A 13,718-nucleotide genomic window follows, 5' to 3' on the forward strand; every position below is an offset into this window, starting at 1 on the left:
GTATCGTAGTAGAAGTACCACCTTTACTTCTAAAAGTATTAGTACCATTATTTCTAGCTTCTAGTAGTAGTACTTCTGGTGTTATCATTAGTAAAAATACCTGCACTGCATTTAGTATTTGTAAATTTAGGAAACCTACATGGATACGTGGAGAACACAACTCCTCACAGACCCAGATAGGGACTTGAACCACAACCTCAAGGCCCCTGGAGTTGTGTGACCAATGACACTACTTGCTGTGCTACTGTGCCACCCTTCTTGTAGTATTATTAGTAAATTTAATAGTAACAATATTATTATTAGTTATTCAAGTAGTAGTAGTAAAAATAGAAATATCATCATAAATTACACTGAATGATCACTGGATTAGGGACACCTATCTTGAATCTACTTTTATTGTCCACTGACTATAAAGGAGCACTTTGTAGATCTACAATTACAGACTGTAGTCTATCTGTTGCTCCGCATTCTTTGTTATCCCCATTTCACCCTGCTCTTCAATGGTCAGGACCCCCACAGGACCACCAGGGAGCAGGTGTGATTTGAGTGGTGGATCATTCTTAGTGCTGTAGCGACACCGATGTGGTGGTGGTGTTGTGTTGGTATGAGTGGATCAGACAAAGCAATGCTTTCAGAGTTTTAAAGTGCTCAGTTCCATTGTTGGACTGAGGATAGTCCACCAAACAAAAGTATCCTGCCAAAAGCATCCTGTTGGCGGCGTCTTATGTCTACTTATGAATGTCTAAAGGACGACTAATACAAACTACAGTTTGTATCTTGGACCAAAGAAGCAGGTTTGTCTAACAGAGTGGACGGTGTGGACACAGTGTTTAAAAACAGTCATCCCTGGCGCCCTGGAAGCAGTTGGGGGTTAAGTTACTTTCTCAAGGGCACTTCATTATTCTAGAATTAGCAGTAGTTCTAATACTGCTTCTAATATTGGTAGCACTGCATTTAGTAATAGTAGTAGAAGAAGTAGCAGTAGCAGAAGCAATAGTAGACGTAATATATGTGTAGAGTCATGTGCAAAACGTTCTGCAGCCTTGGTCAAGCAGGTCACTGGGTGTTTGTTGTATTGTTACTCACTGGCAAAAAGGCAGAGAGGTCTCAGAGTCCAGGTGACAGATTCCTCCATTATAACAGAAACCATCACACAGCTGACAACTGGACGCTATTCTCCCACTGGTGCAGCTATACAAAAAAAAAAAACACATACACACGCAGGCAAATACAAAAGCACACATGAATATCTTAAAAACAAACAACACTTTACAGTGTCTGTAAATTTTAATATGTCCACATACACGCATCAAGGCTGTGCAAAATTCAGAATTTCAAAATTTAATTCAATTCATTGAGTGAATTTGAATTTAAATTGGAATTATAGGAAGTGGATTTGAATTCATTGCAATTCAGAGAAATTCATTCTTATCACATATCAGTGAGAATGTGATACTTTTATCATACATTTTTCATCCAAATGAAAGTACAGACACTAACATTAAGCATACATTCCCTTAATGTCGAGTAACTAGCAATATCTTAATTTCAAAGTAATACAATGAAACAATGTTTTGGTAAAAGCAATTATCATTTATTAAAGTACTTTACAGGGTAACATTGTTGCATCTAGTGGTCAACAGTTCTTCAAATGTTTTGTCATTGAGGCAACATCGTTCTGGTCTCAATTTCTTGCCCACAACACTAAAGAGGAAGCAGGCATAGCCAGATATTTACATGAAAGTACAGCTAGGTTTGGGAAATGGTTTTGAAGACTTTAATAAAGCAAGGTATTCTGGGAAATGAAGTGCTGTCCTATCATTTTCCACAGTTTGAATGTTATTGCAATTTTAATGATCTGTTTTATAGAGTATGTATTAATGTTAATTAGTGGTAAAATGCCTATTTACTATAGTATTGTGTACATAAAGTCCATACAATAATATATGTATGAAATTCATGCTGTAATCATATGTAATATATACTGTAAAGCTTCCTTGTTTTTATGTATCTTTACTTTCTTTAAATTTAATTCCTGCAGTTCAAATTTCGCTTTCTGTTTGCAATCTCAATTCAAATTCAAATTCAAGAATTGAATTGGAATTTAGGGGTCAATCTCAATGCAATTCTGAATTTTGTTCAACCCTGAAACATACACACTGAGACTGACTTCCAGAAGGCAGGCACACACACACACACACACTCACACACACACACACACACACACACACACACACACACACACACACACAGACTCACTTGCAGTAGACATCAGCTGTGTTATTATCAATGATACACGGTGCTCCTCTGCAGTGAACACAGCGGTCCAACTCACATCTTGGACCCTCATACCGAACCGGACAGACACACTCCACAGAACCACCCCCAGACAGGGTACATACCCTCGAGTTCACACAAAAGTGATCACACACATCTGTACACAAACACAAGCAAGAAAGCAGTAAAATATCAGAGACAGAGAGAGAGGGTAGACAACCTCAGGTTCACAGAGAAATGATCACACACATCTGCATACAAACACAGAAACAATGCATTTCATCAGAAAACATGAGAGAGAGAGATAGAGAGAGACAGAGAGTACACAGAAATAGTGACAAATACAAACTGCTTACATTTCCATACAAACTGGCAGCTGACTGATCTTCACTGTAATGGACTGGAGTTAAAGTCTTCATTTTGTGTTAGTTAGATAAACATGGTACGTAGCTTTGTCTTGTATGAGCCAGATTATACATCACTTATTGGCTCTCAAATTAAAGTAATATATGCATTTGCGCCATCAATTTCAATTTACTCACGGTGTTTACAGCGTTCTCCAGTGTACTCTGATGGACAGATGCAGAAGGGCTGGTTGCCAAGAGAAACATCACAGGTTCCTCCATTTAAACAGAACCCATCGCACACTCGCTTCTCACACATAGAACCAGAATAACCTAGAGAACACCTACACACAGGCCTCCCTACACACACAGAGAGAGATATAATTTTAGATACAACTCATCAATAATGTTTCAGTGTCTCCTTTGTTTCTCACACAGGACTAAGAATATATCACACAAGAAGTAGAATATGGGTGTTTCTGACAAAGTGGCCAAAGTGGAAGTAAAAAGCGGTTTCTGACCGGAGGTAGAAGGGACATATTTCTAGTGAAGTAGCCAGTGAGTGGAAGTAGAAGGGGATGTTTCTAATAAAATGACCAGTGAGTGGAAGCCTTAGTACATACTGTAAATATAGACACACTTGTCCTGCCTGACAAGTGCACTTTTAGACAAGTGCACTTTTAAAGCTTCTACCTACCTACCTCTCTCTCTCTCTACAGTAGGGTACAGATATTACAGACAAGTGGATCTTTACAGTGAAATACAGCAGGGTTTTTAGCTGTTGTAAAAACTGCAGCTTTAATAAAACCTTTGCTTCCAGACTGGTGTCTGATATTTTACCACACACACACACACCCACCCACACACACACACACATACACGCTCACAGCAGGAATAATGACCCGCTGACAGATCTCTCGCCTGCCCTAAGTGTCATCTTGTCCTCTCTATCTCTTTCTCTCTCTCTCACTCACGCACACACACACACACACAGAGAGAGAGAGAGAGAGAGAGAGAGAGTGAGAGACAGAAAGAAAGACTCACTTGCAGTAGATATCGCACACTAATTACTCTCTATCCCCTTCTCCTCTACACTCTCTTTGTCCTTCCTGATCAATCACTGTGCCTCTCTGTATTTGTCTTGTAACAATTTCCTTCTGTTTCTTTCCATCAATTTGTCTGTTCTTCTTATTCTGTCTCCATTATCCCCCTTGCAATCTTTTTTCAGCTCAGACACTCTCTTTCTGGAATCAGAAGTGGGATGTTTCTAATAAAGTGTCCACGGTGTTTAATGCTTACCCAGTGGTGATGAGGTGCAGGTTCCCCCATTGAGACAGTGCTGTTTGCAGTGGCTGATCTCACACTGCTGTCCAGAATAATTCGGCCAGCAGAGGCAACGGGCTTGTCCTTTCTCATTTAACACACACCTCCCACCGTTCTCACACAGCGGTCGACACAGGTCAGCTGAAACACACACACAGAAATGTGTTTACAAAGGACCTGGTCAACTGTAACAGTGCATTTCCTGTATTTCCTAGATATTGCATTTGTCCTTGTTTTCTGTCTTCATATAAGTCTGAGGGGGTGTGAAACCCTAAATACGAACTCCAAAATTCCTAGCCACCCCTTTGTGGATTCAGCTCGTTTAACATCCATCCATTAATCAAAGATGTTTATCACTTGTAATTACAAACATGAAATGAAATGGGATGCTCTGGAGTGGATACCTAACACCCATGCTCAGTGCTAAATACCACCAGAGTGCTTTAAACACACCTGGATTGAAGTGTGGACTGGTAAAGCTATGTTGTATAGAGTTCATATAATTTAGGAATGAGCTGGAGTGGTGTTCGTGATCCAGAACTAATCATCAAGCACCTGACCTCGCTAATCTTCTCGTGGCTGAATGCCACTAAATCCTCAAAGCAAAGTGTGCGGACACCTGCTCATCCAACATTTCTTCTCACATGAAAGGTATTAATCCTGAGTTTGTTCCTCTTTAATGTAGTAACAGGCACCGCTCTTCTGGGAAGGCTTGAAACTACATGTTGGAACCCTGCTGTCAGCATATGATGGCACGAATAGTTCTGGATCATAAACACCACTCTTACTTATCCCCAGCGTAGTAATATCCTAATCATTATTCATGTACATTTAATTTGTGCATTTGTTTTAGTTATGGATTTTAGTGTGTTTTAAGTGTGTTACCGGAGACACTGGCATCTTTGCAGGTTCTGTTGATCAGAGACTTTCCCTCAGGACACACACATCGCGCCCCGTCAGGATTCAACAAGCACAGAAAATCACAACCCATGCTCAGACAGGGGTTCAACACTGAGAGGGTGAGAGAGACAGAGAGAGGGAGAAAGAGAGAGAGAGCCATCAATATCGCCATAATAAATAAAAGCATTATTAGTAAACAAGCTTGTAAATGTGATTTGAATGTGTTTGCATGAGGTAAATATTACATTTAAATTAGATATTAACTGTTTGACAAAACAAAGATGCACATGATCTAGGTGTTTCCTCACCCTCTTGTTGTTTATATCGGTGGAACACCAGAATGCTGGATGTTCGCTCCACACTCAGACGAAGCTTCTCCGCTGGCTGTCGACCATACTTATGAACCCGGAATACCTCGTGTCTCAAATCCGTTCCATAGACATAATCCTCAAACACATCGATACGGAAGGGCTGGGAAATACCTGCAGAAATATTAAATAGGAATAAAGTTTGTTTCGGTAACACAGTCCAGCTTTATCTTCCTGGTCTTCTACCGATGGCTGACACTGTAGATCCAACATTTGGGGACAGCTCTTATTATGATGTTGATTAAACATATTTAAATATGGAGCACAGCACATGAGCCTAAAGTCACCTTTCCCAATACCTGGATTGTGATCTCTGGATTGACAGAGCTTCGTCCAATAATTTTGGGATGAGATGGAAGAGTGTTTGTGAGCCAAAACTAATGATCCAGCATCAGTACTAGGCCTCATTAATGTTTATCTGACATAAGGGCAACAGTCACTATTTTAATTTAAAAAAAGGGCTTTTTATAGAATTTTGACGATGTTTCTTCACATTTTGCTGCTCTCCAGTCTGTCTGCAATGCTAGAAACCGGATTAGTTTGTTTATGAACCCCAGTGTCAGTAGATGCCTAGGTGGCTCTTGTCTGGTTTGCCAAGGTTTCTCTCTGTCTACTCACAACAGAGAAAAGGCATCTGGAGCTTTTTAGAAAACGGAGAGACCTGCAACCTTTGAAAAGCATGAACCAGATTAGCATATTACTCTATTCCTACTCCATATTGAGTCCATATTAAGGGGGGCATCTAATTGTAAAGCAGACCCAGATCATAAGTGCTACAAAACTAAGCAATGTGAGAAACAAATGAGTTTCTGTGGTAATTCAAACAGTGAATAAAAATATAAAATTTCAATTTCAGACATATGCAAACAAGTCGTTTATTCCTCAAACATAATGTTCCATCTTAAAAGACACAGAGCTTCTAAATGAAAACAAACCAGGGAGAACAACACCTCCCCAGAATCGCCCTTTAGCTCAAATATCCTGGCACCTAGTTTAAAACCTTCCCAGAGTGAGTTGAGACTGTCAATGCAGCCCAAATGGACTTCTGATTAAAACCCTTCATTTTACAAGACTGACAACTGCAAATGTTCATTAAATTTTCCACTTTTCATAAAGTGATATTTAGCTGACCCTTCAAATTTAAATATTCATTCATTCATTAATTCATTCATTCATTGTCTGTAACCGCTTATCCAGTTCAGGGTCGCGGTGGGTCCAGAGTCTATCTGGAATCATTGGGCGCAAGGCGGGAATACACCCTGGAGGGGGGGCTAGTTCTTCACAGGGCAACAAAACACACACACACACACATTCGCACACACAATCACACCTACGGACACTTTTGATTTTGAAATATTTTTATCTCTAACTTTTTAAATAGGAATTGTTTCTTTTCTCTCTCCCTTTCTCTCTCTTTAACTCACACTCTCCCTCTCTCTCCCTTTATTTCTGTGTAATTCTCTGAATTACATTTGAGTCAGACACTGAGCCAGCTTGATGCTTTCATGAGTCTCTTTCACAAAAAAAATAAAGCATAAAGGATTCTCTCAAAAAATAATATTAAATAAAACAAGGTAAATCTGGGTATTTTTTATTGCTTTTTTCTCCCTCTGAGACACATGACAGAACCCACTTTGCCAGGCCAGCTAAGCGCCAACCAAAAATACGTGGACAGGAATAAAGCCAGCTGCTTAGCAGGGGGAGGGTTTTCATAAAACACGCTGGATGTGAATTCCTAAATGTGTGTTTGACATTTTCGACACTTTGTCTAAATAAGATTAGGTTATTAAAAAAACATATATCCATAATATCCTTATCAGAATACCAAACTTGGGCACTTTATTGCAAACATACCACTTCTACTTCCACTCACTGGCCAATTTATTAGAAACACCCCCTTCCACTGCCACTCCCATGCCACTATTAGAATCAGCCCCTGCTACTACTAATCTACTTGCCAATATATTAGAAACACGCCTTTACATCCATTCACTGGCCATTTTATTAGAATCACTGCCCTACTTCTACCCTCTGGCCACTTTATTAAAAATACCCCTTCTACTTCCACCTACTCGCCAATTTATTAGAAACATCTCCCTTCTACTTCCACTAATTGGCCAATTTATTAGAAATACCCCTGCTACTTCTACTCACGGGTCACTTTATTAGAAACACCTATCACTATGTTTACTCTCTGATATAGGTCTGGAAGCTGGGTTCTCCTGAATTATTAGAACCGAAGCTGGTGAAAGCTGAGTGAAGGTTTCTCACCGTGCTGAGAAGTCACGGCCAGCTGAGCATCAGATCCATCCAATCTAACGCTGCCGATCACAGAGAGTTCCGAATCAGCCCAGTACAGCCGCTCCCCATAATAATCAATAGCCAAACCTGCACACACACATACACACACACCACATACATTACAGGTCACTGAAGCATGACAAGGATTCAGAAGCTGTAATTTTTAGGTAAAATATTACGTAGTGTTCCTTTAAAATAGCAGGACGTTGTTCACAGGTTCATAAAAGAAAAGAATTAAAGACAATCTCACACTGACAAATTCTGACTGCCAGTGTTTCTGACATCATACACCAAAGCAACCAATCCGGTCAACATGTGTTCTGGGAGTGATTTCCATAGCATTAAGTGAAGAAACCAGAGGAGAGGACTTTGTGAGCTTAGTGTTATGATTTTTAAAAACACAGCAGAGATTTTTTTCTGTGGCAAAGTTGCTAAAGGAGAGGTGGTGAGTCTTGAGTTGAGTGAGCCTTGTGAGTGCAACATCTTTCAAACAAATTAACAACAGAAACATTCAAGTAAACCAGTAAATAACAATAGAAGCGAAACAGTGTCAATGACATGGAAAAAAACAGAAAACTAATAAATAAAATAGCAATTAAAAGTACCAGTAAAAACAGTAAAACTTTCATACACCAGAGTGAAATGGGTTTCAGATAGAGCTTTACAAAGTTCAACATAAAAAACCCAAGAAATAACCTAAGTGTTGGAGACATTCCACAGTTGCATGTAACTGAGGTCTATTCTGATTGGCTCATCTGTGTTGTGCTTCACAAAGTATTTTGGGCTGAATCATTCTTTATAACTTCAGCATCAGTGGGCAGGGCCAAACTGCTTGGCTAATGTGGGCTGTATTTTCGAATATATATATATAAAATTTAGTTTTTGTGACATTACAAAAACTGTTTAAAGCTGTTTTTACAGCTTAGATGTATATATGTTCTGAATGAACTGAGATGGAAATCCTTTAAAATGGGACCACATTTACCACCAGAAATTGTATGCCAACATAATGGAACATTCAGAAAGACAGGAAAGATAAGAAGTAAAGAGATTAAGACCTGTGGGTCTTCTTAGGTTTTTCTCCAGCAGAACACGACGCAAAGAACCATCCATCGCAGATTCCTCGATGTGGGAGTGATCACCAATCACTGTCCAGTACATCATGCTAAACACAAATGTTCATATCACACTGTAATACTCAGTAAATAATCACCTTTACAATCAACAAACATTACTAAATAATTCATATATAGTTTTTGACTTATTTCTGCAGCTGCACATGAACCTAATGTCTCCAGGCTCAAGGTGAAGTGTCTGTGATCTTACAGCCTGAGGATCTGTGTTCTCTGGGGTCTTAAATCTCGAGCCCTAATCCAAATCCAATACCTTTAAGATGATTTAGAGTGGTGTTTGTGATCTAGAGCTAATCACCCAACAGCAGTGCCAAACTTTAGTAATGGTTATGTGGTGTGATGCCATCAACTCTTCACAGACACCTAGTATTAAGCCTTTCCAGAAAAGTAGAACATATGATTAAGCCATTTAGTGTAAAAAATAAGAACAGATCATAGTCATTCTGAAGTGATTCTGAAAGATTAGAAATGAAACATTATAACTAAAGTTATCTTTCTTTCTTAATCTTAGCAGTAGTGTTGTTAGTGTACCCTCGGACAGGATTGACTGTGATGGCAAAGGGCTCCCCCTGCAGGTCGGTGATGAGACGAGTGCAGTTGGATCCACTTAGCTGTCCAACGTTAATGGAGTAGCGTAGACGTCTCCAGTGTGTGCTGTAAACACTGAACCAGTGCATCCTCGAGTGATCTGTCCAGTAAACAGCACCGGTCACCCAGTCTACACCAATGTCTCTTGGCCTTCGGAAATCTGGACACTGCACAGAGAACGAGTGAGAGGGGGAGAGAGAGAATGTAGCTGCAGTCTGTTCACTGTAATCTTTCTGAAGCTCAGATTTAAGGCAGTATCTCTGTGAAGTTTGTCTACGTCTGTGTGTGTTCGTGTGTGTGTGATGTAGTCAGACTGTTTGAAGATGTTAAGCTTTAACACCTGCTCATAATCATTCAACAGCGACGAATCTCATTAATCTAACAATAACACACTTCACTTCATGCACAGAGAATCTAACACTCACCTTGTACACATATTTATTGGCCATTTCATTAGAAACACCATCATTATATGTATATAATTACAGTAGCTGCAGTTTATCAGGTGCCTCTTTTGCCATTTATCATTGGACAGTTTTGACCACAAGGCCACTGTTGTCTAGATATTTCTGCGTGTGTTTCTCTGGCTATTTTGACTCACAATGTTGCCACTGGCCCCTCGGATAGGGGTCCTGTCCCCCAGTTGTCTGTAGAAAATCCCCCCAGGGTTGAACTGTGTCGCCCAAATGAATTTGTGCAGGTGAAAATGGGCGTCCATCCCCACAATGCGTGCGTTATCAGACAGCCGGGCCAGCTGGGCATGTCCGTGGCTCTGATTAAACGGATAAACAAAGCTGTGTATCTCCGTATCATTTGCAACATACAGCACCTGATCCTCAGGACCTGGAAAAAAAGAATAATAATCTTAGGAATGATTCAACTCTACCTGGAATGGAACCCTCAGTGATAAGTCTTCACAATTTTTAGTTATGGAATAGGAATCTACTCTATTACATTGAAATTATTTCACTGAATGTCAGCATGCTTAGAGGACAACAATACTCCTAATTTACATAAACGGACAAACACTCACATTGGCCAGCGTCATGCAAGTAACACTTTAAGACATGACAATTAACATGGTGTTTAATTTGTTAGCATTCTCCTCTAAGTGTGTTGAGCCAATGAAACAGAATTAGCAGTTTATATACTTCTTTATACATAATTTACAGAATGTGTTGCTCTGTTACCTTTAGTTATGCATTCACCATTGATCTCTTTAAAATTCTTGTCACAGGTGCATTTATACGATCCTTTAGTGTTGGCACAGTACTGAGAACATACACCAAACATCAGACACTCATTCACCTCTGAGAGAGAGAGAGAGAGAGAGAGAGAGAGAGAGATGGTGATGGTGATAAATTCAAACTTCCCTACAAACTGGCAGCTAACTGATTTACAGCTTTACTGTAATAAACTGGAGTTAAAATCTTGATTCTGTGTTAGTTAGATAAACATAGTAAGTAGCTTTGTCTTGTGTGAGCCAGATTTTACATCACTTATTGGCTCTCAAATTAAAGAAATATATGTATTTGGGCCATCTGTTTGAATTTATGGCTGATAGGAAGATATAAATTATAGAAAGGTACATTGAAATAAGTGTGCAATATAGTAGAGAGATTTGAGAGATTTAGATGTGAGAGAGAAATAAAAACAAAATGTGGAGGTAGAGAAGAGAGCCATTGATAAGCTGCAGACTGTAGTTAAACACAACTTTCTCTGACAAAAATATAAATTATACTGTATATATCAATAAATATCTATGGTATTAAAGAAATTGTCTACGATTGTGGTGAACCGCAGAAATAGTGCAATATCCTCATTTCCCTTATGCTTTTCAATTTACGCCATGAGCAGAGACTGAGAGAGAATGCCTAGCGTACCAGACTGAGACAGTTTGTTTTTACCAATTTTTGTTTTCTTTTGTTTTTACCCATTTACAGACACTGGGGTTTCATAAAAACATTGGACCAGTTTCGAGCATGCAAACAGAGTGGAAAACATCTTCTGATTCTCTTGATTACAATCAAGAACGTTGCCTTTAATAGATCAAAATGTATGACATTTCACCCTCTCCCGTTAAATGGGGGCGGGGATTGTGGGGGGGGGGGGCAACATATCTAGACAATATATCTTTCTTCTGAGGCTACATGTATTCATATTCATTCTAATGTTGCATATTGTTTAAGAGGCAAAACAAAATGGCAATCATAGTGGCAAAATTTTTCGCAGAGAATATTAGTTTTGCTTAATCTTCATTGCATGATTTTATGTACCCCAGCAAGTAATGGGTGAGGGGGGCTGTCTTTGGAACAACTGTCCTTTGGTACAACATGGCTGCTTTCAAGATGGTGACCATGTACTGGACATAGCCTAAAAGATAGCCCGCATCTCCCATTATTTTCTGGGGTATTCAGATATGTCATTTTGCCTATTGTTTCTAAAATAAAAGGGTGTCTTGAGATTTTTGACTTACTCTGTACTCTTCATTGCCACTGTTGGTCAAGAAGTTTTTAATCTCCAAAACTTTTTAGTGGAAGGAAAAACCCCCTTCCAATTTAAGAAAATGTTGAAATATTCATTCATTCATTATCTGTAACCGCTTCAGGGTCGCGGTATGTTGAAATATAATATTTCAAATAATTTTATAGAATCTCTATTGGTTAGTTCTAGGAAAATACACTCAGTGCATAATGCATAAGATATCTGATATGTTCCAATAACAGAAAAAAAAGATACAAGAATTGTTTTCTCTCTGTCTTTACCTTCACACGTTTTGGTGTGTTGATCCCTCCTGAACCCACTGTTGCACTCACACACAGAGTGTGTGAGTGTATGTTTACAGAAAGCATCATCGCCACACATGTGTGTTTGTGCTCTGCAGTCACCTTCCACAGGAACTAAAACACACACACACACACACACACACACACACACACACTGATATCACCACTCCCGCTAAAAGCTCTGCTTTTTCAGCTGAATATGGACAAGCTTTAGTGAAAGCTATTGTGAGGAAATGGAGCTTGACACTTAGAGAATGGATTTTAGTTGTTGTGTTTTAGCTTAAAAGTTTTTAGACGTGCTCAGAAGCTCCAATGGGCACTTATATTCCCAGGGCCCTACATTCCATACAGTGGCTTATTCCTCTGAACCCTGGGAATATACAATTGTTGGTATACAGGATGGGAACTGGGAATGCAGGACCCCGCAATAAAAGTGCACCAAGGAAATAGAGCACATGTTAAAACATGTCACACACCTTTATATAGCATTAAGTAAGATAATTATCATTGTACTATATCATAATCTAACTGGATGGGCATTATGGATTTGAGGTATAATGTGCATTTCCATTATCTACAAAAAGATAATTTATGATATAAACCTGTTTAGAATGTTAAATGACTTGACTGGATTCAAGGGCAAAAAAAATGACTAGGACATGAATATTTTGAGCTTCAACTCATCACTTTTTTAATATGAAGACACTGACTTATTATTTTTTATTTTATGGTGAACACTCACACTGTTTGCAGTCTCGTTCATCAGAGCCTCCATCTCCACAATCATCAAACAGATCACACTGAAGCTCAGCAGAAATACAGCGTCCGTTAGAGCAGGGGAACTCTGCTTTACCACAGACTCTCACACTTACATTACTAACCTCACCTAGAGAGAGAGAGAGAGAGAGAGAGAGAGAGAGAGAGAGAGAGAGAGAGAGAGAGAGAGAGAGAGAGAGAGATATTTAGATGGGAGAGAGAGAGATTTTGCTGGGAGAGAGAGATCTGAAGTATACACACAAATCTAGTAGTGGGAATGATGAATATATAGTCACTGTCCAATTAAAACGTATCTCCATTTTTGTGGATTTTTAGATTGCAACATCATTTAAACACCACAGCTGTCCTTCACATTGTGCGAACATTTCATGATAAATGGGCCAATAAAAATGCTCCAAAATTACTAGGAATAAAATCTTTTTAAATTGAATTTCATTGAAAGTTAATAAGGTTTTTTTTCTCCGGTCGAGATACTTTTTGGGAGACACACTTTTAATTGGACAGTGACAATATGTTGAAAGTGTGTGAGTGTGTGTGTGTGTGTGTGTGTGTGGTGTGTGTGTGTGTTTGTGTGTGTGTGTCTGTGTTCTCACCACACTCCCCCTCATCAGAGTTATCTCCGCAGTCGTTTGCTCCGTTACACACCTGTTCTGTCCGAACACACACTCTGTTGTTCCTGCAGCGAAACAGTCTGCCCGGGGGACACGGCAACTTTACTACACACACACACACACACACACACACACACACTGTTGATTAGCCAAATAGCTGTTATATTATAGAGCCATATGTTTGTAAGCACCTGCTCTTCCAACATTCCTCTTGAAATTAAGGATATTAATCAGGAGTTTGTTCCTCTTCACTGCGGTAATTGTCATTTCTCTCTGGGGAGGATTTTTTTTCACTACATTCTGGAACACT

At 39.3% G+C, this 13,718-nt stretch overlaps 1 protein-coding gene across 1 annotated transcript in view; it reads right to left on the minus strand.

The window, feature by feature from the left end:
* The window catches only part of LOC136676248 (low-density lipoprotein receptor-related protein 1B-like), a gene marked incomplete at its 5' end in the record, with an annotated part of 218,771 nt that overhangs the window by 10,966 nt on the left and 194,087 nt on the right, over positions 1 to 13,718 (minus strand). Inside the window, 14 exons of the mRNA XM_066653107.1 lie at positions 1,087 to 1,191; positions 2,260 to 2,434; positions 2,820 to 2,981; positions 3,921 to 4,085; positions 4,830 to 4,955; positions 5,153 to 5,326; positions 7,484 to 7,600; positions 8,572 to 8,678; positions 9,178 to 9,401; positions 9,836 to 10,077; positions 10,425 to 10,544; positions 12,000 to 12,134; positions 12,763 to 12,906; positions 13,391 to 13,513. Of these exons, the coding sequence (XP_066509204.1) occupies positions 1,087 to 1,191; positions 2,260 to 2,434; positions 2,820 to 2,981; positions 3,921 to 4,085; positions 4,830 to 4,955; positions 5,153 to 5,326; positions 7,484 to 7,600; positions 8,572 to 8,678; positions 9,178 to 9,401; positions 9,836 to 10,077; positions 10,425 to 10,544; positions 12,000 to 12,134; positions 12,763 to 12,906; positions 13,391 to 13,513 (2,119 nt within the window). The remainder of the gene's footprint in view (positions 1 to 1,086; positions 1,192 to 2,259; positions 2,435 to 2,819; positions 2,982 to 3,920; positions 4,086 to 4,829; positions 4,956 to 5,152; positions 5,327 to 7,483; positions 7,601 to 8,571; positions 8,679 to 9,177; positions 9,402 to 9,835; positions 10,078 to 10,424; positions 10,545 to 11,999; positions 12,135 to 12,762; positions 12,907 to 13,390; positions 13,514 to 13,718) is intronic.

This window comes from Hoplias malabaricus, chromosome X2 (assembly GCF_029633855.1).
Source record: "Hoplias malabaricus isolate fHopMal1 chromosome X2, fHopMal1.hap1, whole genome shotgun sequence".
NCBI lineage: Eukaryota > Metazoa > Chordata > Actinopteri > Characiformes > Erythrinidae > Hoplias > Hoplias malabaricus.